The sequence below is a fragment of the Balaenoptera physalus genome, assembly GCF_965194825.1.
Source record: "Balaenoptera physalus genome assembly, chromosome: 11".
Lineage (NCBI taxonomy): Eukaryota > Metazoa > Chordata > Mammalia > Artiodactyla > Balaenopteridae > Balaenoptera > Balaenoptera physalus.
In genome coordinates, this window is record NC_138896.1 from 21,035,206 (window position 1) to 21,060,857 (window position 25,652).

At 41.9% G+C, this 25,652-nt stretch overlaps 2 protein-coding genes across 9 annotated transcripts in view; one reads left to right on the plus strand and one right to left on the minus strand.

Moving 5' to 3' along the window:
- Positions 1-25,652, minus strand: part of SLC17A2 (solute carrier family 17 member 2) — an 87,251-nt gene that overhangs the window by 42,179 nt on the left and 19,420 nt on the right. The window lies entirely within an intron of this gene.
- TRIM38 (tripartite motif containing 38) lies at positions 6,584-21,279 on the plus strand. Of its 5 annotated transcripts, none has more exons than XM_082413052.1 (8): positions 6,584-7,338; positions 7,495-7,530; positions 8,950-9,495; positions 12,038-12,133; positions 13,895-14,125; positions 15,137-15,159; positions 15,255-15,367; positions 20,587-21,279. In XM_082413052.1, the coding sequence occupies exons 3-8, from the start codon at positions 9,097-9,099 to the stop codon at positions 21,108-21,110; spliced, it is 1,386 nt and encodes a 461-aa protein (XP_082269178.1). In that variant the 5' UTR covers positions 6,584-7,338; positions 7,495-7,530; positions 8,950-9,096; the 3' UTR covers positions 21,111-21,279. The 5 variants fall into 5 exon arrangements, with proteins under 5 accessions (XP_082269178.1, XP_082269179.1, XP_082269177.1 ...); XM_082413053.1 differs by having other exon boundaries at positions 6,584-7,334; XM_082413051.1 differs by having other exon boundaries at positions 6,584-7,308.

The window sequence follows — 25,652 nt, forward strand, 5'->3', positions numbered from 1 at the left end:
ATTTCACATCACTTGGGTTATCAAAAAAACAACAACAACAAAAGCAAAAAACCCTCAAGCCATGAACTGAGTTTACTTCTTGACTGGTAGTATGCTAGCTGCCAGGCAAAAGCAAACACAAATCACCTCTGGAGGAAAGCACTTTCATCCCAGTCCTCAAAACCACAAATAATTTTACGAGAACAATGAAGAAAATAATAGTAAAACAACCAAGCACACAGAATGGACTGGAGGGCGAGAAGCAAGAATAGATGAAGGGAGACTAGTTAGGAAGTTTCGATAAACCTGTGAAAAGTGACGGTGGACGATTTGTGTATTTCTGTTTAAAGTGAGTTTCTTGTAGACAACATATAGAGGGGGCTTGATCTGTGTGTGTGTGTGTATTCAATCTGACAACCTCTGCCTTTGAATTGGAGTATTTAGATCATTTACATTAAATGTGATTATTGAGGGCTTCCCTGGTGGCGCAGTGGTTGAGAATCCACCTGCCAATGCAGGGGACACGGGTTCGAGCCCTGGTCCAGAAAGATCCCACATGCCGTGGGGCAACTAAGCCCGTGCGCCACAACTACCGATCCCGCGCTCTAGAGCCTGCAAGCCACAACTACTGAGCCTGCGTGCCACAACTACTGAAGCCGTGCGCCTAGAGCCCGTGCTCCACAAGAGAAGCCACCACAATGAGAAGCCCGCGCACCGCAACCAGAGACAAGCCCACGTGCAGCAACAAAGACCCAACACAGCCAAAAAAAATAAATAAATTTATTTTTAAAAAATGTGATTATTGATATGTGTAGATTTAAGTCTGTCACCTTATTATTACTTTTCCATTTGTTCCATCTATTCTTTGTTCCCTTTTCCCTCATTATTCTCTTCTATTGAACAACTTGAATAGTTTTTGATTCTATTTTATTTCTTTTTGTGGCTTATAAGCCATAATTCTTTGTTTTGTAATTTCAGTGGTTACTTTAGACTTTATAGTGTACATCATTAATTTATCACAGTCCATTTTCAGGTGATATACCACTTCTCATATAGAATAAGAACCTTAAAATTGTTATTCCATGTCTCTTTCTTACTTTTGTGCTGGTGTTACCTTGCATTTTACTTTTACATCTTATAAATTCCACATAACATTGTTACTATTTCTGCTAAAACAGTCGACCACTTTTGACAGAGATTTAAATAACATTTAAAATTTTTTAACCTATTTTCCTGTGAAGTCACAATTGCTGGTGCTCTTTATTCTTTTGTGCAGATTGGTATTTCAATTTGGTATCTTCTGTCTAAAGAACTTCCTTTAATATTTCTCATAGTTCTAATCTGCTGATTAGGTGTTTATTGCTTTTGGTCAGGTAAAGAAAAAATATTTTACAATATTTCAGTTAAGGGCTGAGTCAATTTTAAAAAACAAGATTATCCACTAACAAAATATTTAATTGTACAGGTGATTTTTTAAAATAAAACAGAAAACTTACATCTATAGTGTAATGAACATCATTCAATTCCTACATGTGACTAGATGAATTCCTTTATCTTCCATGTATCTGAAATAGTCCTTATTTCACCTTCATTTTTGAAAAATATTTTTGCTAGGTAAAATATTCTAGGCCTTTCATTACTTTACAGATTTTACTCCACTGTATTCTTGCTTGCATTGTTTCCAATGAGAAATCTGTGATCTATGTTTGTTCCTCTATACATAATATGACTTTTGTTCTTGGCTACTTTTAAGAATCTTTTCTTTATTATTGCTTTTGAGTAATTTGGTTATGTTATGTATTGGTTTAGTTTTGTTCCTGTTTCTCATGCTTATGGTTCATTGAGATTCATGGATTAGTAGGTTTGTAGTTTTCACCAAATTTCAAAAAACTTCAGCCATTATTTTTTCATATATTCTTTTTTGTCCCTTCTTCCAATTTTTCCTCTCCTTTAGGGACAGCAAGTACATATATATTTGAGACTTAAAGCTTTTCCACAGTTCATTGGTGCCGTAGTCACTTTTTATTTTTATTCTCTTTTCTCTCTGCATTTCATTTTATGTAGTTTCTATTGCTATGCCTTCTAGTTCACTACTTGTTTCTTTTGTAAAGTCTAATCTGTCATTAATCCTATCCAGAGTACTTTTTATCTCATAGTTTCCATCTCTAGAAGTTTAATTTGGGTCTTTTAAAAAATCTTTCAGGTCTCTAACTTTTTGAACATATGGAATGCAGTTATAAAAACATTCTAAATGTCTTTATCTGCTAATCCCAACACCTGTGTCAGTTCTGGGTGAATTTTGATTGATTGATTCCTCTCTTATCCTAGGATATATTTTCCTTCTTGTTTGCATATCTGTTTTTTCCCAATATTAAATTTTTATCAAGATATATTTCATATACCATAAAACACACCTTTTTAAAGTGTACAATTCAGTGGTTATAGTGTATTCACAAAGTTGTACAATCATTATCACTAACTAAATTCCAGAACATTTCAAGATCTTCAACAAGAAGCCCTATATCCTTAAGTAGCAATTCCCAATTACCTCCTCTCAGCCCCTGGCAACTACTAACCTACCTTCTGTCTCTATGAGTTTGCCTATCTTAGACATGTAATGTAAAAAGACTCATACAATATGTGTTATTTTTGTGTCTGGCTTCTTTCATTTAGTATGTTTTCAAGGTCCATCAGTGTTGGAACATGTATCAGTACTTCATTCTTTTTTATGGCTGAATAATATTCCACTGTATGGATTTAACACATTGTATGTGTCCATTGATCAGTAGATGGACATTTGGGTTGTTTCCACTTTGGGGGTACTGTGAATAGTGCTACTATAAACAATCATGTACAAGTTTCTACATGAGTATGTTTTCAATTCTCTTAGGTATTTACATAGAAGTAGAATTTCTGGATCATATGATAACTCTATGTTTAACTTTTTAGAGAACTACCAAACTGTTTTCCAAAAACATTGCACCATTTTACATCCCCACAAGCAATGTATGGGGTTCCAATTTCTCCACTTGTTATTGTCTGGCTTTTTAAAATTATTATTATTATTATAGCTATCCTAGAGGATGTGAAGTGGTATCTCGTGGTTTCGTTTTGCATTTACATAATGACTAATGTTGTTGAATATCTTTTCAGGTGCTTATTGGGTACTTGTATGTGTTCTTTGGAATAATGTATACTTAGATCCTTTGCCCATTTTTAAGTTGGATTATTTATCTTTTTGTTATTGGGTTGTAGGAACTTTTTATATACAAGTTACAATTCTAGATACAAGTCCCTTGTCAGATATATAATTCACAAAAATTTTCTCCTATTCTGTGGGCTGTCATCTCATTTTCTTAATGGAGTCCTATGAAGCTCAAAAGTCTTTAATTTTGATGCTCTCCAACTCACGTATTTTTTCTTTTATTGCTTGTGTTTTTGGTGTCATCCAAAAAACCATTGCTAAGCTAAGATTACAAAGATTTGCCCCAAAGTTTTCTTCTCAGTGTTTTATGGAGTTTTAGTGCTTACACTTAGATCTTTGTTTCATTTTGAGTTAATTTTTGTATATGGTGTGAGGTAGGGCTCCAAATTCATTCTTTTGCATATGGATTATCCAGTTGTCCCACTACTGTTTGTTAATAAGATTATTCTTTGTACATTGAACTGTTTTGGCACTCTTGTTAAAATTAATTGACCATAAATGTATGGGTTTATTTCTAGACTCTTTACTAAATTTTATTGCTCTATAGGTTTATCCTTATGATAGTACCACATAGCCTTGATTATTGTAGTGTTATAGTAAGTTTTGAAATTGCAAACTGCGAGTCCTGCAACTTTGATCTTTTTAAAGATTGTTTTGGTTATTGTGGGCCTTTTGTATTTCCAGATGAATTTTAGGATAAGCTTGTCAATGTCTAAAAAAAATGCCAGCTGGAATTTTGATAGGCATGCACTGAGTCTGTAGAACAACTTGCGAAGTACTGCTAATTAACAATATGAAGCCTTCTAATCCATGAACATGCAATGTCTATTTATTTAGGTCAATTTAATTTCTTTCAATGATGTTTTGCAAATTTCAGTGTACAATTTTGTTTTGCTTTTGTTAATTTTATTCCTAAGTATTTTGTTATTTTTGTTGCTATTATAAATGATTATTTCCTTAATTTTATTTTCAGATTGTTCATTGCTAGTATATAGACATACAATGAAATTTTATATATTGATCTTGTATCCTGCAACCTTGCTGAACTCATTTATTAGATCTATATTTTTTGTATACGGATTCCTTAAGATTTTCTATATACAAAATTATGTTATTGGCAAATAGAGTATTTGTCTTCTTCCTTTTAAATCTGGATGCCTTTTATTTCCTTGAACCTTCAGTACAATGTTGAATAGAAATGGTAAGAGCACACATCCTTTTCTTGTTAGGTGTGCTATTACCAGCTCTTCCTAGGGCCAGTCAAGGAAAATGCTCCTCTTTAAGTCCCAGCTCACCTCAGAGCAGGCTTCAGTGAAACAGTCATCTATATCATGAGAGATATAGGTACAAACTATTTGCAAAGGATGCTAGACTTCTTTGGAGAAGTCTTTGTTATGCTCATCATTCTGAATAGCTCAGATAAGTCTTCTCTCAGGCTTTTTTTTTTTAAACCTATAATCCTGTGTCCTCGCTTCTTACCTCTGGGTGTTGCTTCCTCTCTCCCCTTTGCTCATCTGAAAAGTTTGTCCTCAAGATCACTTTTGCAGTGTGCTCTTATCAAACCTCTGCTAAGCGCTCTTTCTCAGAAGCCTAGGTCTTCTCTTTCATTTTCATTTTCTTCCAGTTCAAATCATTGATATATCCTACAGGAGAGAGAAACAGCTCTCTAGAAAACCAGTAGCCATCATGGATTCTGGTATTTTCTGGCACTGTTCGCCATGTTAACTTGCCCACGACCTCCAACATGTACATACACACACTCTGCTCACACTTCACAGACACACCCCATCGCACATATCACACAAACACAAACCATGTATCACAGTCCACACCCAGCACACACCACCCCACATCCCACAACATACACTATACACACACACATACACATGCGTACCAGACACCATATCACACGAATCACACACATGCAAGCATGCATCACAGACTACATATAGCACAAACCATCACACATCTCACATATCACCCACGCCACACTACCTACATTACACACATGTGTGCACACCTCCTATGATGTGTGTTTAGTGCAGCATAGAAAGTTACTCTCTTGTTTAACACATACCACTATGCCTGGAACCACTCTAGACACTCGAGATTCATCAATTAAAAACACAGACAAAACTCTCTACCTCTGTGGAATTTGCATTCTCATGCAGGAGGCAGACAATAAGCAAGATACATAAATAAAATATTCAGTAATAAGTGCCATGGGAACAAAAGAGAGCACTGTTAGAGGGCTTGGGAGTGGGGCAGGGGTGCAACTGTAAACTAGGTGGTTGGAGTAAGCCTGACTGAGAAGAGACACCTGAAGGAGTTGAGGGAAGGCACCCTAGGGATATCTAAGGGATGACTGTTCCCCACAGAAGGAACAGCCAGAGTCCAGGCCTTTTTAAGGAGACTCCAGTGACCCACTCCCCATTCTGGGTCTTCAGCTTCCTACAGCCCAGACTCGCAGGGTCAAGCCCAGCCTCACTTACTGGAGGGGATGCATCCCCCAGGGGGCAGCTCCGATTGGTCTCTCCCTAGGCTCACCTTTGGAGAACAGATCTCTGAAGCCTCATCTGCATCCCTCTCCCCTTTAAGACCTGCAGCTCTCTGTGTGAACCTGTCCCTCCTTCATGCAACAAGAAACAGGTGCAAGATGGGGCAGCTCTCACAAGACAGTCCCCATCATGAGCTTGATGCTTTTGTCTTGCTTTTGTTGCCTGTAGTGGCAGTCTGTTTTCTTTTGGGCATTCACTAGCTTCCTTTTCCTGATCCTTTGACAGGACAAATTTGGAGTGAGCTGTGCCTACGTCCAGAGTCACAGCCACAACAATGAAAGTCGTGGGAATCTGTAAGGAGTCATCATTGGATCAGGGATACAGGGGCTCGTTCTTTCTCTTCTGTCTGTGTGCTGGTTGCCTCAGGAGTAGATCTGTCCTGTACTGTGTACAGGGCCTGCTACCACAGGACATGCCTAAGCACGATGATTCAGTCACCTGGTGGCAAAATGGCAGAAGGCCCTGTGGGCACCCAGGAGGATGCAGAGCTGAAGAGAGACTCCTGTTTGGGCGGGAAGAAAGGAACCTGTTTCACAATTTTGCCTCCAGCCTGAGCTGCTGGACCAGCAGGACTGTGGCTGCACCCAACTCCCCCCAGGCTCCATCTGTGGGTCCGCTGCCCTGAGCACGGGCTTCCACGAGCTTTCAGGGTCAGCAGCTGACCTGCCAGGCCAGGGGCCCAGAGTTTACCCCAGGCAGCTCTCAGAAGCCAAATTTAACTTCCCCTGCCTGTGTCCTCAGCCTTCCTTACTGGCTCCTTTGGGCCACTGCATATATTTATTTCCTAAGCAAACACTTATTGTGCACTTATCATAAATACCTCTTACACCTAAGGCTATAAATGTGGCAGTGTCTTATTTATTTTTTGCCCATTAAATAATAACTCTAACTCTGGGCCATTAGTGGCTCCCGTTTGCTGGCCTTGGTGCCTGACTCCGATAAGTATTTGATAAGTATTTGAATCTTGCGGAGGGATACCGAGGAGGAAAATGAGACACAGCATCAGGACAGAAAAGAATGGGAGAACGGCTTGAGCAAATTCTCTGATACCGATGAGCCCTATTATTGTACCGCCCCTTTTTTCACCATACTCTTCAGAGCAGTTATAAAACAATCAGCGACTAAAAATAGTAAAGCATAACATCAGCCAGAAAGGCTTATAAATCCCAAGGGGGTTGGTGGCAAAAGTAGAAAGATCTCACGTCAGAGTCTGTGAACTCTGCAGACTTCCTGCTTTTAGATCCTCTGTGCTGGGGTCACAAAAGAGTTTACTGAATTATTAACTTGTCCCTTCGTTTTATTGCTGTAAAAGAAAAATATTTTTCCTACAGTCTCCCCTCCCTTTCAGGACAAGCTGAGTGTAAAAGCTACGGGCAATTTCACGAGCTTCCTCCCCGGATCTACAGGGCGGCACCTCCCACAGCAGTTTCACTTCTGAGTTTAGACCAGTCTGAGTTAACTTCCTCACCCAGATCACAGGAACCGGCAGCGACCAGCGACGGAGGGAGCTAGCAGTGCATATGTGCTCGCTGCATGGTGAAGGGAGTGAGAAGGATCCAGGCCCAGGTTTTTTCGGTGGAGGGAAAGGAGACGTCTGTGTGTGTGTGTGTGTGTGTGTATGTGTGTATCTGTGTGTGTGGTGGGCGGCACGGGGAAGGGAGTTTGTTTCCTGATAACAGCTGCTGGAACTCTGAAAATGGTTAGGACTTTGCTTCATAGCTCTCACACCCTGTCTGCTTTCTCTTTCGCCAGACTCCATGTCAGATCTCCGAAGATCCAGGATGTGAGGTGAGTGAAGGCCCAGGACAGGAACCGTGGGGCCTCAGAGGAGGGGAGGTCCTTCTCCCCGGGAGCAAAGCACCCCTGGCAGAGTGGAGCCTAGTGTATCTCTTGGGGGAGATAACCTGCCAAAGAATAGAAGTCTCCGGAAGAAATTCTCTACGGATCCAAGAGACTGGTCCTGGTTATTAGAGGGACATAGCCTATCCAGTAACTTTAGTTGAATCCCTGCTTTTAATTCTGCCACTGTCAGTTCAAAGGAAAGGCCACTCTCTTCCTCCAGCCTCTGCTGCCCTCCCTGACAAACTCCCAGGAATGGGGAAGCAGGGAGCAGGGCTAGGTTCATGAAGCAGCCGGAGCAGTGGCTGAAGGGACCGAGTCCTTTGTTCCTAGTCACTCCTCCTTTGTCTATTGGTTGTCAGGTCCTCGCTGGTGGACACTAGGTGTCCAGCACCCAGGATCCTACAGAGGCCCCACCTTCCCCATCTGCTTCCCACCTCCCCACATCCTGGGTTCTGCCAACCCCCTGTGTTCCAGTCACCCTGAACTTCTCCTGAGAGAAAAGTCCTGGCCTGAAAAGATAGATAGTCACCTCCCTAGCTCTCCAGGAGCTCTGCACCCCAGGACCAACCTCTTCTCTTCCCAGTTCTCTTTCCAATTCTCTTTTCCTCAGGTCAGGGAGGGCAAAAAAAAAACTTGTTGGTTTTTCTGGTTGTCTTTTTTACTTTCATTATCATACTGGTTGGGTCTCCACTGGGGACTTTATTAACCTGGTGTCTTTTGTTCTTTGTGGGGTGGGAGTGAGGGTTTAATTAGAGTCAAATTTAGGGAATTCCTGGCGGTCCAGTGGTTAGGACTCCTCGCTTTCCCTTCCAAGGGCTCGGGTTCAATCCCTGGTCAGGGAACTAAGATCCCACTAGCTGAGAGGCACGGCCAAAACAAACAAACAAGCAACAACAAAAAATTAGAATCAAATGTGATTGTCTCAATGAAATCCTTCATAGACCACCCAGTTACCTGGGTTACCTGGATGTAAGTGTTACTAGCAGTTACAAAGAAATAACTCTGGTACTAATTATTCTTAATAGTCATTAGAGCAGTAAAGAGTTTGACAATCCCTCACTGAGTTCTCTCTCTTACTGCAACTTTGCTGAAGAAGTCTGCCTCATTTCTCTATCTCTCTCAGTGCTTGGTCCAAGAAAACTTTTCACAGTAAAGGAATGTCCTCTGTCTGGGCTTTCGTGTAGCCACCAATCACTGGCACCTATTAAGCACTGAAATGGGGCTAGTGGGTGTGAGAAACGGAATTTTAAATTCTATTTAATTGTTATTAATTCAAAGTGGCCACATGTAACAGTCACTACCATATTCCACAGCAGAGCTACATTTGATGCATCTTCTATATTCCAATCTATTTCTTCTCGCTAGAGAGAAGACCACGTGACCTGTGGAGGCCAGTGGCAGCCAGTGCATCAGAAAGAGCCTCAGACAAGGTGAAGTTCCATCACTGTGGGAAAGTTCTGGCTGCTTCATCTCTGCCTCTGGATCCAATATTAGAGATTTTCAGGAAAAGCCATGGCCTCAACCCCAATCACCAAGAAGATGAGGGAGGAAGCCACCTGTTCCATCTGTCTGCAACTGATGACCGAGCCAGTGAGCATCAGCTGTGGCCACAGCTACTGCCACTGGTGCATCATGAGCTTCTGTGAGATGCAACCATGGCTGGAGTTGTTCTCCTGTCCCCAGTGTCGGGTGCCATTTAAAATGGCGAGCCTCCGACCCAACAAGCAGCTGGGAAACCTCATTGAAGCCATCAAGGAGATGGACCAGGAAATGTCATGTGAGGAACATGGAGAGAAGCTCCATCTGTTCTGTGAAGACGAGGGCCAGCTCATCTGCTGGCGCTGTGATCGAGGATTGCAGCACAAAGGGCACACCACAGCTCTGGTGGAAGATGCATGCCAAGGTTACAAGGTGAGTGGTGGGCCAGAGGTCCTTGGCGAATACCCGGCCTCATGTTGCACCCTAAGACCTGAGATTATTTAGCCTGAAGCCCAAGATTAGGATCCTGAAATACAGCTTTCATCATGTCATTCTTCTGAAAAGTAGTTTATGATGGGTCCTCACTGAATCAAGGCCTGACGGTCACTCTTGTCCCTATCCACTCTTGCTCTGATGAACTCCTCCCTGCTCTAGAATGCCGTGTGCTCCAATGCACACCTGCATGTTTTATTGCCTCACACTGTGTGTGTAATTTGAGAAACCACAATGTGCAAGTCCATGGGATAGAGTCTGAAAACACAGGGGATGAAGACACACCCCCTTTTAGGTATCCTACAGTCTAGTAGCGCAGACAAACCAGCAAAAAGGCTGCCTGGAGTCCCCTGATTTGGATGGTGGAGAGGAGCACCAAGGGGTGTGGAGTGGTAACTGAGGAATCTTCCCAAAAGTGACTCTTGAAGAACACATAAAGATTAACCAGATATAGAAGTATGGAGAAGAGAAAGGGCATTCCAGACCTAGGGGCCCACATGTGCAAAGGCACAGCCATGAGAGCGTACCTGACTCGCTGTGACCAGGCCAGAGGGTGTGTGCGGGGAAGGCAGGTGATGTCATGGGAAAGGAAGTCAGGGCCCAGAACTTGGTATCCGCTCGGAGTCTAAGCCCTAGCCCAGAGTAGTCCTGGCCACGGGGGGATTTTCATTTGCACAGTGAAGGATCAGGTTGACATTGAAAAGAACATTCTGGTACAGATACAATGAAAGGAATACCAAAGAGTAAAATTCAGATTACTCCTATAAGAAGGGGGAAAGGGAGCAGTTCCAAGCAAGATTCAGGAAGGGGAATGAGTGGAAGGGTTTGGAAGTGATTGGTCATGGAGTATGAAATGGAGGGAGAGGTTTTGGGCAACCCCTGTTTATCACTTAAGAGCATATAAAGGAAGGCTGACCTTTGCTATTGTGGAACGAAGGAGGGGACATGGTCCTGCTGCCTTATTCCTTCTCTGCCCTGGCTAGGTTTGAGAAAATTGTTGCCCCCAGTGTGAGCTCCTTGTTCCCTCCCCTATGACGTGGAGGTGGTCTTCTATTAAGGTTCTGGGTCCTTCATCAGGACACGTCAATACTGACCACCACTTGGCACATGGCAGCTCTTCCTTAAACTCCATGGAGCAGCTAATTACTGTAATGGGGATATTCCCATTGGAATTATTTTCCCACCAAGTAGTAAAAGGAGCAGCACAGGGTGACGGTTCTAAGCCTTGAGAGTCAGACTGCTTAGTTTGAAATCTTAGTTCTGCTACTTATTAGATGGGTGACTTTGAGCAAAGTTATTTAATGTCTTCATGCCTTGGTTTCCCCAACTATCAATGGGGATAACAGTAGTTCCCTTCCTCTCCAACATGCATGCTCAGGAGGTTGTTATAAGCTTTCGGGACATTAATACATGTAAAGCTTAGAAGAGTACTTGGCACATAGTGAGGGCAATACAGTCTTTTGCTAACAAGTTCTATAGAACCCTTTCTCGAGAGCACGTGAGAACTGAGTATACTTATTGGCTTTAGGACAAGAGCCGATTCTTTTTCTTTTTAAATCAAGATAAAATTTCTCTTTTTTCTAATTAATTAATTTGGCTGTGTCGGGTCTTAGTTTCGGCGTGCAGGCTCTAGAGTGCACAGGCTTAGTTGCTTAGTTGCCCCGCGGCATGTGGGATCTTAGTTTCCCAACCAGGAATCAAACCTGTGTCCCCTGCATTAGAAGGCAGATTCTTAACCAGTGGACCACCAGGGAAGTCCCAAGAGCCAGTTCTTTTAGTGTTGATCACAAGTAGCAATTTGGTTTAGCTTAAACTTGCTTTCCATGAAAATGTGAGAAACTATTTTGAAAAGTAACCTAAAAGCTTGATATGGATACTAAATCATTTTTAAAGGGCTTCATGATACCATTCTTCAAAAGGTCTCAGAGCTCCCCTCCTCCATTAACTGTTTCTAATAACTTCAGCTGGCATCTTGGTCTGTCTTTCCTTCCTGACTCACCATAATACATACAAAGTTCCATGTGTGCCAAACACTCTGGTATTGGTTCTGTTTGGGTCAGCACATTACTTCATAAAATCTTTTTAGGTGATTATTATCTTGTTTTATGTGTAGAATTTCCCTGGCAAGACTGTTAGTGGTGCATATAGCTCAGGCTCAGGGTCAGCAGATGAGCTGGAATCACAGCCCAACCACCCACCAGTTACAGCATCTTGAGCAAGTTATTTATCCCCTTTCTAAGCTTCAGTTTCAGCGGCACAGAAATGATGTTAAAAATCCTACTAACTGCTCAGTGTTGCCAAGGGAATCAAATATGTTACTGCCTATACAGCCTTCAGCATGCTTCCTGGCAAAGTGTAAGGACTCAATACATCTTCAATAGTCATGCTATTCTAATAGTCTTGGAGGGCTGGGATGCTCCTTAGGTGCCTAATGAAGAATTGTTGAATTGAAAAGACTTTATTCACCCAATTTTTCCTTCAGGAAAAGCTCCAGGAAGCTGTGACAAAATTGAGACAACTGGAAGAGGAATGTATGAACTTGAAGGTGTTCACGGCAAAGCAAATAACCGAATGGAATGTAAGAGTTTGGGTTTACTGATCTCAAGCTAGTTTCCATCCTAGAGCTTAGGTACAGGGGACGATTGAGCAAAGCATAGTGATGGCTTATTCTCACTAAACGAGACCAAACAGATAAAACCCAAAGAAGAAAACACATTTGTTTTTATGTCCCTCATTGTCTAATATCTATGAGCATTTATCTCCAACCCCTTCAACCTTTCAGTAGTAACCGGCTAGGATTCCGAAACCTCAGTTAGGAGAAGCAGAACTGGTGTGCCCATTTACCTAGAGCCATTCTTGACTGGGTTTCAGTTCTTAATATCTCAAAGTACCTTCTGGATTTGAAGGCCTTATTAACCTTATTGCTTTCGCACATGTACCACAGTGCAGGGTATGGCTTTCAGCCTTACAGGTTCAGAAGCCACCCTTTGTGAGCACTAAGAAAACAGAATCACTCCAGGTTGAGGTTCGTATTACTCAAGCTCATTAGACTGAAGAAGGAAATCTATCTGATTTATAAGGAGGACCAGAGTGCTCCAAGAACCTACACACTTGGCACTGTAGCCTCTAGGGTCTGAAAGACTGTTTCCGTGGCTGACCAGCTTCCCCATGATCAGAGATGCATTCCTTTATGGAACTATTTATGTAATTAATCAGCTTACAGTCAACTCCCACAGGCCAGTGAGCCATTTTGCCTCTTTCAGAGGTCTCTTCCAACCTTCCAACCTCTGTCCAATCCTTTGTGTACAGTTGTTAAACGAACTCTCAGAGGACACTCTTGCTTCCCTCATTTCTGGGATCTTGGGCAATGGGGAGGATCTTGATTATAACTAATACATATGGAAACCCTGTCAATGACCCTCTACCACAACATCACAGTCATCAAAACACTGCATGAATTGAAAAAGCACTCATGGAAATTGCAATTCTTATCTCCCCAAATGAAAGCTGAGTCTGACAAGCTGTACCATTTGGTTTCTTATACATAAGGATGAGTAGGTGGACCCGAGTTGGTGGATGACTATTTCGTAGTTAACTATGACAAATGCCTGATACCCAGACCTCCCGCTGCTGAGAATCATGGACTCTCCTAATAGCCTGGTTGTCTTAAAGTCCAGTCTTGGTGATGTTCATTACAAGCTTTTGCTTCAAGAAATTCCCTCAGACTCAGAGCTACTTTCTTATATCCTGAATAAAAACTCATTTTTATCTTTGTAACTGATAAAGTTTTTAACCTTGGCCCTAGTCCCATGATTAAATTATCTAGCACTCCTGCACCTTGGCTGAAGAAGGAAATTAATAAGGTGATAACCTCTCCCACATCTGAGTACCTGCCTTTCGGGCATGACTCTGCAGCGGGCAATTTGCGACGTTCTTCCAGCTTGAATGATTCATGGGAAAATAATGTTATGGTAGCTGAGCAAACTTTCTTTTGTGTATGTATGTGTTAAAATATGCATAATGAAATTTACTGTTTAACTATTTTTATGTGCACAGTTCTTCCTCGTAACTCCTGGTAACCACTATTCTACTTTCTGTCTATGAATTTGACTATTCTAGATACCTCATATAAGTGGAATCATAAAATATTTGTTCTTTTTTTTTCTGGCTTATTTCACTTAGCATAATGCCTTCAAGATTCATCCATGTTTTAGCATGTATCAGAATTTCATTCATTTTTAAGGCTGAATAGTATTCCACTATATCTATATACTGCATTTTGTTTATCAGTTCATCCATCAATGGACATTTGGTTTGTTTCCACCTTTCTTGACTCTAGGAGAAGACAGAAGTTCAGAAACAAAAAATCCAGTCTGACTTTAAGAATCTCCAGAGCTTCCTTCATGAGGAAGAGAAGTCTTACCTATGGAAACTGGAGAAAGAAAAAGAGCAGACTCTGAGGAGACTGAGGGACAATGAGGCCAAGCTTGAACAGAAGAGCCGTGAACTCGAGAGCTACATCCTGGAACTAGAGCATAAATGTCAGGGCTCAGCCCAAAATTTGCTGCAGGTAAGGCCATGCACTTGGAGAAGGGAAGGAAGGTATCTGTTCCTGAGCTTTTAGGAGGAGAATGGTGAGGAAGCATGGGAAGCTGGGCGAGGCCTGTCTGTTTCACTCAAAAATGGCACATTAGTGTAGGGAATTTAAAGTAATGTTTCTTTTGGATACACATCAATATTTGCAAGATGGCCTTCACTAGTCTATAGAGCGGCTTTAGGTGAATCAGAAAAAATATGGATATGGTGGGCTCCTTGGCCAAATGGAACCATGGGATAACTTTTGCTACCATTTGCCTCTGTCCCATGTTCACAAAACTCTGACTGTCAAACTGTCTCCTGAAATACTCCTCCAGATGACTGGTGGGTGACAAAGTGGGGCAGCCAAAAGAAGGTTATGAGTGATAACCTTCTCCCTGATTTGCTTGTAGAGCCCTCCAGAGCTCTTTTGGGGCCTTCCTTCAGCTGCATAATGGATCCAGCCCATTAAGACAAACTACGACTGGAGCTGTTTTTTCTATTCCCCACTAATAGAAATGGAGGTCACACTGTAGCCTGAGAATGTAGCATGACTGCGCCACCACCATGTGATACCTGCTGCTACCATCTTAATGGCCCAGTCACAGGGGCTATGCATGGATTCACCACTACGGACCTTTGCAATGAATGGTCTCTACTGTGGGCTCACCCTGAAGGAAATTAGGTCACTGAAAGCAAGTCTTTCCAGAGGGAGCATGGGCAAAGCTCTTGGCCCTCTATCCTAAGCAGCCCGCAGGTAGATGTGATTGCAGACACTGCAGCTCTCCACAGACCACAGCAAGGAAGATAACAGATAAACATTCTGATATGCTGAATATCCCAGGGGGCCGGGATGGAAATCATTCTATCTGGGTATCCATCAATGTCTAAGGCCAGGGTTACTCTCTTTAATTCTTTGTAAGGAGTGTTTATAGAGAACAGCCCCACATGCCAAGTCCCATGAAATGCTGATGTTCCCACACTTACATTTTGTCTTTCTCCATAGGATGTGAAAGATACTTTGAGCAGGTGAGTCCTGTACAAATGCAGGAGGGAAGGGGTGTGGGTATATAGAGCTGAATGGAATTTACCACTGAAGAATTCTTGGTCTCTGCTTATTCTAGGAGTTGGGCTGTGAAGCTAGAACAACCAGAGGCCCTCTCTTTGGACCTTCATACTGTGTGCAATGTTTCTGAGCTTTACTTTGATGTGAAGAAAGTGTTAAGGAGCTACCAAGGTAGGTGAAGAAGCCCTAAATGCTACGGACAGAAGGGACCTTAAGTGGTAACCAAGTTCACCACCTATCCCTGGGCAGGCTCACAGCCAGAGGGGTCATTCAGATATTTTCAGTTGAGCTGTCACCCTCTCCCTTGTTAGTTTGCTCCAGTGCTTAGACAGGGACATGGCGTACTGGTTATCTGTGCAGACCCTTCAAATTCCCGCTCTCTCACTTATCAGCTATGTCATTCCAGGCAAATAACCTCCTCAGTTTCCCCATCTGAAAAATGAAAATATTAACAACTCCCACTTCATTGGGTTGTCGGGAAAATTAAATATGTCAACATGTGTAAAGTGCTTAGCAGTGTCTGGGACATAGTGTTTATTGTTAATATTTTGGTCAATTCTCAGAGCAATGCAAGAAAGGTAGGCGAGTATTACGACTGTGGTCCAAATGTTTTAGGGCCTTGGCCCAGATAACACAGATGGTAAATGTTAGAACCACGACAAAAACCAAGTTTTACCAATTCCAAAGCCTGAGCTTCCTGCTCCTTTGATTCTCTTCATCAGTGCTTGCTATATTTCCACCATCCCTTATCCACAACTACAAGATTCCAAAAGTTCTGAAAACTGACAGTTTTTTCATAACTTGTTTGGCTGCAAAATTGGACCTAACCTAAAATGATTTGGTGGCTGTATTAATTATCTATTGCTGCAGACAAATTTAGTGGTTTAAAGGAACACACATATATTATCTCACAGGTTTTGTGAGATAAAGCTGGGCACAGCTTAGTTGGGTCCTTTGCTTAGGGTCTTACAAGGCTGCAATTAAGGTGTTAGCCTGGGGTCTTCCCTGGTGGCGCAGTGGTTGAGAATCTGCCTGCTAATGCAGGGGACACGGGTTCGAGCCCTGGTCTGGGAAGATCCCACATGCCGCAGAGCAGCTAGGCCCGTGAGCCACAATTACCGAGCCTATGCGTCTGGAGCCTGTGCTCCGCAACAAGAGAGGCTGCGATAGTGAGAGGCCTGCGCACCGCGGTGAAGAGTGGCCCCCACTTGCCACAACTAGAGAAAGCCCTCGCACAGAAACGAAGACCCAACACAGCCATAAATAAATAAATAAATAAATAATAAAATAAGGTGTTAGCCTGGATGTGTTCTTACCTGGAAGTTAGACTGGGGAAGAATCCTCTCCCAAGCTCACTCAGGTTGTTGGCAGAATTTATTTCTTTATGGTTATGGGACTTAAGGCCCTGGCTTCTTGCTGGCTGTTGGCCAGAGGTTGCCCTCAGCTTCTAGAAGCGAGCCATCAGCTGCTTGCACATGGGCCTCCCAACATGGCCAATTATTTCTTCAAAGTAAGCTCAGGAGAGAGTCCCTAGAGCAAGTCTGCCAGAAAGATGGAGGCTTATAAAATGAAATATAGTCACAGGAGTCACATCCTATCATTTTTGTCGTATTCTATTGGTCAGAAGCAATTCACAGGTCCTGCCCACACTTAAAGGACAGGAACTGCATAAGGGTATGAACACCAAGAGGCAGGATCACGGAAGGCTACCCTTGTGTCTGAGTGACACGGTGGCCAAACCTGAACTGCACTGATATGAGATTATTTAACGTCTTTCTTTATCCCGCTTAGTTTGAATTTATGTTTTACTGCAGAAATATTGATGCATTAGATTACAAGACAATGCCTTAGACCCTTCCAGGGGTGGGCACATAATTTAGAGCATCTGTATTGTTTGCCTTTATAACATCAAAAATATTCTGAATTTCAAAACTCATTTGGCCCCAGGGGTTTCAGATAAGGATTATGAACCTGTATTCAGTTTCCCCTCAAGTTAACAAGAACAAACAACAATAACAACTACCAAAAAATAGCAACTCTGTATTTGATCCTATACAGATGCAAGGAAGGACTTTATATTGATTATGTCCAGATTTAACTGAGTTGATTTTTCTACTCTTATCTTTCACAGAAGGCATTACAACATGGTTCAAGTCAATGTTTCTAAAATGAGCTCATCTTTTAACTAGATAATTCTTCTTTTTGAAACCCTCATGATTAAAGCTTTTCTTATTAAAAAAGTAATATAAATAAATTGTAATCAGTCAAACAGTATAGAGAGATAGAAAAAAAAAGTTCAAGGTTTCTCTTACCCTTCTGCAGGTAACAAGACCTAGGTCTTTCTCTATGTTTTTACAAACATTTAATACATAGATCATCTCTTCCTATTCACCCATTGCTTTTTAAAGCTGTCTAATATTCCATAGTACATCATAACTATATGTAACCATAGTCCTACTGATGGAGCTTCAGGCTGCTTTCAGCACTTGGGTATTATAACATTTGCACCAATAACTTTCTAGTCCATACAATCTTATATCCTGGTGCTTTCATTCCTGTAGGGTGTATACCTAAAGCTGGGATTGTTGTTAATCTTAACACATGTTACCAGATTACTTGTTCCAACGTAGCAACATGCACTCTCTCACCAGCACCAAGAAAAACGATTCACATATACTGAACACTCTTTCTGTGACAGATGAGAAGAGCTTCACGTGTGTTATCTTGTTTTACACCACAAGCCTCTCTGTAGGAAGCATTTTTTACTTTATAGATAAGGAAACCAAAACACAGAGAGGTTACGTGACTGTTGTAAATTCCCACAACCAGCAGGTGGTAACTCAGGTAGTATCTCTCTAGAACTCACTCTCTTAATCACTCTGCAATGTGGCAAAAAAATGAAAATGATGTATTTTTTAATTCATTGTCTTGTGGAGTGGACACTGAAGGTATGTGTAGTTGGTTTTTGTTTGTTTGTTGCTATTACACACAATACTACTGTGAACTTTCTTGTCCATGCTTTCTTGTGTCCTGTGAATGGTTTCCTCTGGGGATATACCTTGAATTAAAAATGCTGCTGTGTAGGGATGCACATCTAATTTTACTAGATACTACAGATCTTGAAATTGTATCACTTTATACCCTACCAGCAACATAAGAGATCCCACTGTTTCTCATCTCCCTGACTCTCTGCTTATAATTTTTGGCCATCTGATGGATTTGAAACGGTACCTAATTGTGGACTTAATTTGAGTTTCTCCAGTGTCACTAGTGAGGTTGAGCTTCTTTCAGTAAGTCCATTAGCCCTTCAGGCTTCTTCTGTGTTTTAAGAATTTTTCTTTTGGGTTCTTTTCCTTATTGATTTATGGGAGCTTTTTATAGCCAATATCTTCTGTTATGTGCACGGCATTTTACATTTTCATCCTATCTTTTGATGTATAGAGATTCAAACTTAGAGGAGACACATTTGTCTTCAAGGTCTATGACTTTTGTTTCCAAAGAGCTCAGGCATCAACCATCTTTCTAGTGGTATTACCAACCTGTAAACATTTTAATTTCTCAGCTTGGTTTTCCTGGATCATTCAGGGAATATTAATGAAGCCCAAAACTTTTGTGAGTCCGGCTCATGATAAGGACTGACTGAAGAGAGTTTAATAAAGGGATTATTTACAAAGACGAGGATTTGGGTGATCATCAAGGAACAGTGAAGCAAACCAGGGCTAGGAATAGGTAGGGAGTCATCACCTCCCCAAGGCTTCGGTAACAGATGGAGGGAGCTATAACCAGAGGCAGAGGAATGCAGACCCTCCAAATCATAGCTAGTGGGGAGGGACTTGGGGTACTAAATACTTCTAACTCTATTTCTTTTTGCCCTGTGGTCTCCTCTAGTGCTTCTCATTGGCTTAACCAAATAGCAGTCAGAGGGAAGGGAGCCTGGTTGATGTGTCCATAGGGGTTAGCCTTCCTGGACACAGAGCAGGCTGGAGAAAGGTGGGGAGTGATCTGTAGGGGCAAGTGGAGAACATCCAGCAGTGGAAGTGTTTCCTAATACTTGATTTCCTGTATTGCCACAGCCCAAATGATCAGTGTTTAACCCAGTAACACAGTGGTTTGCTATCTCACTTGCTGGACCACCCCATTACCACCTTTCATTTTTAAAATTGCATTGCTGGCCAATATCACACTTTATTATACTTTTTTATGTCTTACTTGACTCTAGTCAGATATTTTTCATGTATATTGGTCTCTGGTGTGTTACTTTATACTAATCCCTATAGAGCATTACCTGAAGCAAGAAAGAAGAGCTTACACTTAAAAGTCAGGGGACTAGGTGTGTGTCCTGAAGCCTGGGTAAAATTTTGGGTTTTCCAATAACAAGCTATGACATTAGTTGTGTCGTTTTCCTTCTCTGATCCTCAGTGTTAATGGTAATTTAGTAGAGATGATGAAGGGCTCATTTCTGCTCCAATATTCCATGATTCCTAGAAGTCCTACAAGGGAGAGGAAGGGCTTTGGAGAGGACCGTAACCACGTTAACTCTGGTTAGTTCTGCTCCTTGGCTTCTCTGAGTGACTAAGATGGTGATGATGTTGAAGATGATGATGATGATATCATTATTATTACTACCATTTACAGGGCACTTACTATATACCAGGAATTTTACTAAGCACTAAGCATACATTAGCTCCTTCAATCCTCCCCACCATGCTTGGTGACAGATACAATGATTTCCACTTTATATTTAACAGAACTGAGGCTCAGAGAATGATTTGCCTAAGCTCACAACAGCTAGTAAGAAACAATGTGGTACATATATACAGTGGAATATTACTCAGCCATAAAAAAGAACGAAATGATGCCATTTGTGGCAACGTGGATAGACCTAGAGATTGTCATACTGAGTGAAGTAAGTCAGACAGAGAAAGACAAATATCATATGATATCCCTTATATGTGGAATCTAAAAAAATGGTACAAATGAACCTATTTACATAATAGAAATAGAGTCACAGGCATAGAAAACAAACTTATGGTTACCAGCGGGGCAAGTGGGGGGAGGGATAAATTGGGAGGTTGGGATTGACATATTTTCACTACTATATAAAAAATGGATAACTAATAAGGACCTACTGTATAGCACAGGGAACTCTACTCAATACTCTGTAATGGCCTATATGGGAAAAGAATCTTAAAAAGAGTGGTTATATGTATAGGTATAACAGATTCACCTTGCTGTACACCTGAAACTAACACAACATTGTAAAGCAACTATACTCCAATAAAAATAAAAATAAAAAAAGAAACAATGCTTGGATTTGAATGCAGGCTGGTTTTATTTAAAATAAACTGTGCTTTCAGCTACAAAAATCATGTCCTTTTTTCTCCCCCCAGTCAGCGTGACTCTGGATCCAGATACAGCTTATTACGAACTAATTCTGTCTGAGGATCGGAGACAAGTGACTCGTGGATGCCCCCAGGAGAATCTTAATATTTCTTCTAGGAGATTTAGTGCCTTACCCTGTATCCTGGGCTGTGAAGGCTTCACCTCAGGAAAACATTACTTTGAAGTGGATGTGGGAGAAGGGACTGGGTGGGATTTAGGAGTCTGTATGGAAAATGTGCAGAGGGACACTGTCATGGTGCAGACGCCTCAGTCTGGATTCTGGGCCATCAGATTGTGCAAAAAGAAAGGCTATGTAGCGCTTACCTCTCCCCTAACTTCCCTTCAGCTGAGGGAGCAGCCCCTGGTTGTGGGGATTTTTCTGGACTTTGAGGCTGGAGTTGTATCCTTTTACAACATGACCACTGGTTCCCACATCTTCACCTTCCCAAAGGCCTCCTTCTTTGACACTCTCCGGCCCTATTTCCAGGTCTATCAATATTCTCCTTTGTTCCTGCCTCCCCCAGATGAGTAAGGGAAGGAGCAAAGTCTCCTCCTTGATTTAACTAGCATAGAGAGTATAATCTGAATCCCATGAGGACAGAAATGTGGTCTCTTTTCTTCGCTGCTATTTCCTTGTACCTAAAACAGTGCTGGGTTTTTAGTGTATACTTAATAAATCTGCCTTGAATAAATGACTATAATGACTGTAAAAATACCCCAAGTGGTCAGCCTGAGCTGGGGAAAAGCAAGATAATAGTGATGATTATGCTTTGTCCTCTCCATCCCTCTTCAATGGGTTCAGAGTTTCTTGAGTGACCAGGAGGGTGACTCAGAGACCAGGAGGTCTGACTTCTCCCAGTTTGTTTGGTGCCATTTAAACTCATAGATGGGGGATGAGGAAAAGCTTCAATTGTCTCTGTCAACTGCAGAAAAGAGCAGGAAAATAAAAAATGCAATGACTCATCTAACCACTGATATGATTAATAATCTGAGCCATAGTAAGCCATTAATAATCTGAGCCATCAATAATCTGATGTAGTAAGTTTGGATGGCTACCAGACCTGGTGAGATCTGCTTGAGCAATAACCACCCTCCTACCCCCATCTCAGAAGCCAGTTGCAAGTCCAGGTTGTCACCTGTGCTTCTGAATGACTGGCTATACATTGGAGGTTCCCATGATCCCCTCTTTGGGTTTGATCATTTGTTAGAATAGCTCACAGAACTCTGAGAAACACTTTGTTTACTGGTCTCTTATATAATAAAAGATATGATAAAGGATACAAATAAACAACCAAATGAAAAGATACATAGGATGAGGTCCAGAAAGGTCCCTAGCACAGGAGCTTCTGTCCCCATGGAGTTGGAGTACATCACCCTCCCAGCATGTGGATGTGTTCGCCAACTCTGAAGCTCTCCAAACCCTGTACTTTGAGGATTTTTATGGCGGCTTCATCATGTGGGCATGATCAACCATCAATTTAATTTCCAGCCCCTCCTCCGTTCCCGAAGGCTAGGGAGTGAGGCTGAAAGTTCCAAGCAACTAATCATGGCCTGGTTCTTCTGGTGATCAGCCCCCATCCTGATCTATCCAGGAGCCCACCAAGAGTTGCCTCATTAGAGCAAGAGACATTCCTATCACCTAGGAAGTTCCAAGGGATTTAGGAGCTCTGTACTAGGAACCAAGGGAAGAGGCCAATGTGTGTGTGTGTGTGTGTGTGTATGTGTGTGTGTGTGTGTGTATTCATGTATATGTGTGTGTGTATATATATATATATATATACACATACATATGTTTTATTATTATTTCACAACATGTTAATAAACTTATTGTTTTTCTCTTGTTAGTCTAATTTACAGGTTCCTAGTTGGAGAACCTAAGATGGGTAGAGGAAAATGATTGTTTCCTCCCCTATACAAGCAGCCCCAATGTTATTTGTTCTCTGTCCCCATAGTCCAAGCACACGTACCCACTCTGGAGCCTCAGACCCACTGGATAACTGAGAGACCCCGCCTTCGTGCAGGATAAATGAAGGCACCATCTGGATATTGCTAAGTTCATCTCTACCTCTAGGTGCCCTGCAGTCCTGTCTTATCCAAGTATAGTCCTGTCCAGTGAGGGGTGGCCTCCTTAAAACGGTGGCAGGGCCTAGAATGCTTTGCTCAGAGAAAATTCTATGTCCTTAAACACTTAAATTGCTGACCAAGAAAAAATAATGATAACCATTCAACTAAAGAAAAAAATTTTTTTTAATTAACAAAATAAATCTTTGGAAACCATAGGATAATAAAGATAAAATTACAAGTTGATTGTGGTGCAGGCAAGTTATAGAAAGAAAAATAAGTCCTACTTGTCCTTATGGGTTAAAAGTTCTACTGTATTAGATAAACCATTGGCTGCTCTAATAAAGATTTTTTAAAAAGGAGAATACGGAAAAAATGGAAACATGAAAAAGCATATACTGGAGATAATTTTGAGAACAATTTGAAGAATTATGTGCATATAAAACTGAAAATCTTGACTAAGTGACTTTTTAAAAAAGAAACTAAAAGACCTAACTGACCGAAGAAGGGGAAAGAAAATCTAAACAGACTAATACGTAGAAGTGAAATTCAGAAAGTTACAGAATTCCAATTAAATAAGGGAAAAAAAGCAAAACAAATAAAGAGCAGATGGATTTATGACTGCATTTTTTTTTAAGCATAGCAACTCACTGTACCACTGAAGATTCAATTAAGTTCTATAGAATAGAAAACCCAAAAGGATAGTGGCTGAAACAAGTTCATGTCTCTCTCATGTAAAGGCAGTCCAGATGGGGAAGTGCAGGAAATCCAGAAAGTCCAGGGCTGGTATGGCAACTCCACAAAATCGCCAAGCCTTCCAGCAACCCTCCCACCATCCCTAGGATCCAAGACAGCTTCTAAAGCTCCAGGCATCACACCTTCATTCCAAGAGGTAAGATGGAGAAAGAGATACAGAAGTTGAGCAAAGGGCATGTATCCAAGAGCTATCTTTTACTACCTACCCTACAACCTTCTGCTTGCATCCCATTAGCCAGAACTTAGTCCAAAGCCACCTTCCACCTTGGTGAGGCAGTACATGAACTCGGGCAGCTTAGCTCTACGTTGTTAGAATTCTGAGCAAGATTCATCAGAGAGCTACAGGGAGTGCGGCTCCCACAACCACCCAGCCTAATGTCTCACGTGTCCAGTCTGGAAAACCCTCAGCATCTGGTACATATTTAGCCAGGAAACAAAAGAAGAGGGCCCTCTGGTGCCCCTTCCTCATACTTTTTTGACACTCCCTCCCCCTGTAATTGCACGAAGGGTCAGGTATGTGTAGTGTACGTGGTGCTGTGGCAGAGGACCAGAGACACAGACAGGCAGGGAACAGCAGGAATGACAGACAGGATAGCAACTGAGGGAGGCAGAGGAACATAAACAGTCCAACTGACACAGAAAGAGTCTGTTCTCAGGTAACGTCTAAACTCCTTATAACGGCCTAGAAGGCAAATTCTGGCCCCACAGACCTTGCCATCCTGGATTAATAATCTGTTCTTCCCACTTCTCATTTTCCATATACAGTGGCCTTCTCTTCGGTCCTAGACAATGCCAAGGTCATTCTGGTCCAAGAGCCTTTGAGCATAATGTGTTCTAGGTTCAGAGTAGTCTTTCCCAGCTTTTTCTGAAGCTGGGTGAGCTCATTTGGATCACCAGCTTGGCAGACAGGAAGTGTTAGAGAATTAACATCCCAGGAGTAAAACTTCAACTGAAGAGGGAATGGTGTGGATGGATAAAGCTTCAACCAGATGAGCTTCAGATGAACAATTCTGAGACCCCATCTACACAGTGCCTCAGAGGACATCCAGGGAAATGAAAGCAAGTGCTCAAAGTGGGAACCAGGTCAGGAATGCACCTGTGAAGGCCTTTTCCACCTTCCCTGTGCCAGCACCCTGCATTCTGGGGTCACATCTTAGTTACCACCTTCACCCACAACCAGATCTGAGCTCAACTTTTCAGAGACAGCAACCACTGCTACCTCCCCCACTCTTGTCCGCTTTCTATATGTAAATATATGTATAGAAAGATATAGATATTAAATGATTAAATTAACAGATATTTATTATGGAATACTGTAAAATACAATAAATTATATTCTCAGTTCTAAGGAATGAACACTCCTACTGTGGTGGTAAATCACCTTCCTCATACATATATTTGATCTTGCATGTTTTTCTCAGTGTGAGCATTCCCCCATGGCATTAAACATGCTAATATGTGGTTTTAAATGACTGTAGTGATCTAATTGCACATACGCTCAGGTTGTTTCTTGCAATTATAACTTATGTTCAAATGAACATCATTGTATGTAAGTAGGTTTTCACTTCTCTTGTTTTCCTCAGGGTGGGTTTTTGAAAGAAAGTTTCCAAGTCACAGTATATGAACATTTATTTAAAATACTATTGATATATTCTTATCTCCCTCTTTCCCTTTCCCCCACTTCCCCTACCCACCTCTTCTGTTTCCATAACTCTCACTGTCATCAGCCAACCCCTCCAGGAGCTGGGAACCTGGAGGGGCTTTGATAATGTGGAAAACTATGGGCTGGTGAATCAGATGGGACAATCTTTCCGAGGAGATGGGAATGGAGAATGCTAAAGTTTGCAGGTGAAAACATCACTGGAGCCTAGACCACTTCATTAATCCCCACTTCTGTTTCCTAACATAGGAAAGGGAGGGATATGAAAATGAAAAACAGGGGCTTCCCTGGTGGCGCAGTGGTTGAGAATCTGCCTGCCAATGCAGGAGACACGGGTTTGAGCCCTGGTCTGGGAAGATCCCACATGCCACGGAGCAAATGGGCCCGTGAGCCACAATTGCTGAGCCTGTGCGTCTGGAGCTTGTGCTCCGCAACGGGAGAGGCCGCGAGAGCGAGAGGCCCGCGCACCGCGATGAGGAGTGGCCCCCGCTTGCCACAACTGGAGAAAGCCCTCGCACGGAAACGAAGATCCAACACAGCCATTAATAAATAAATAAAGCACACCTAGTATAGTGTAATTTAAAAAAAAAAAAAAAA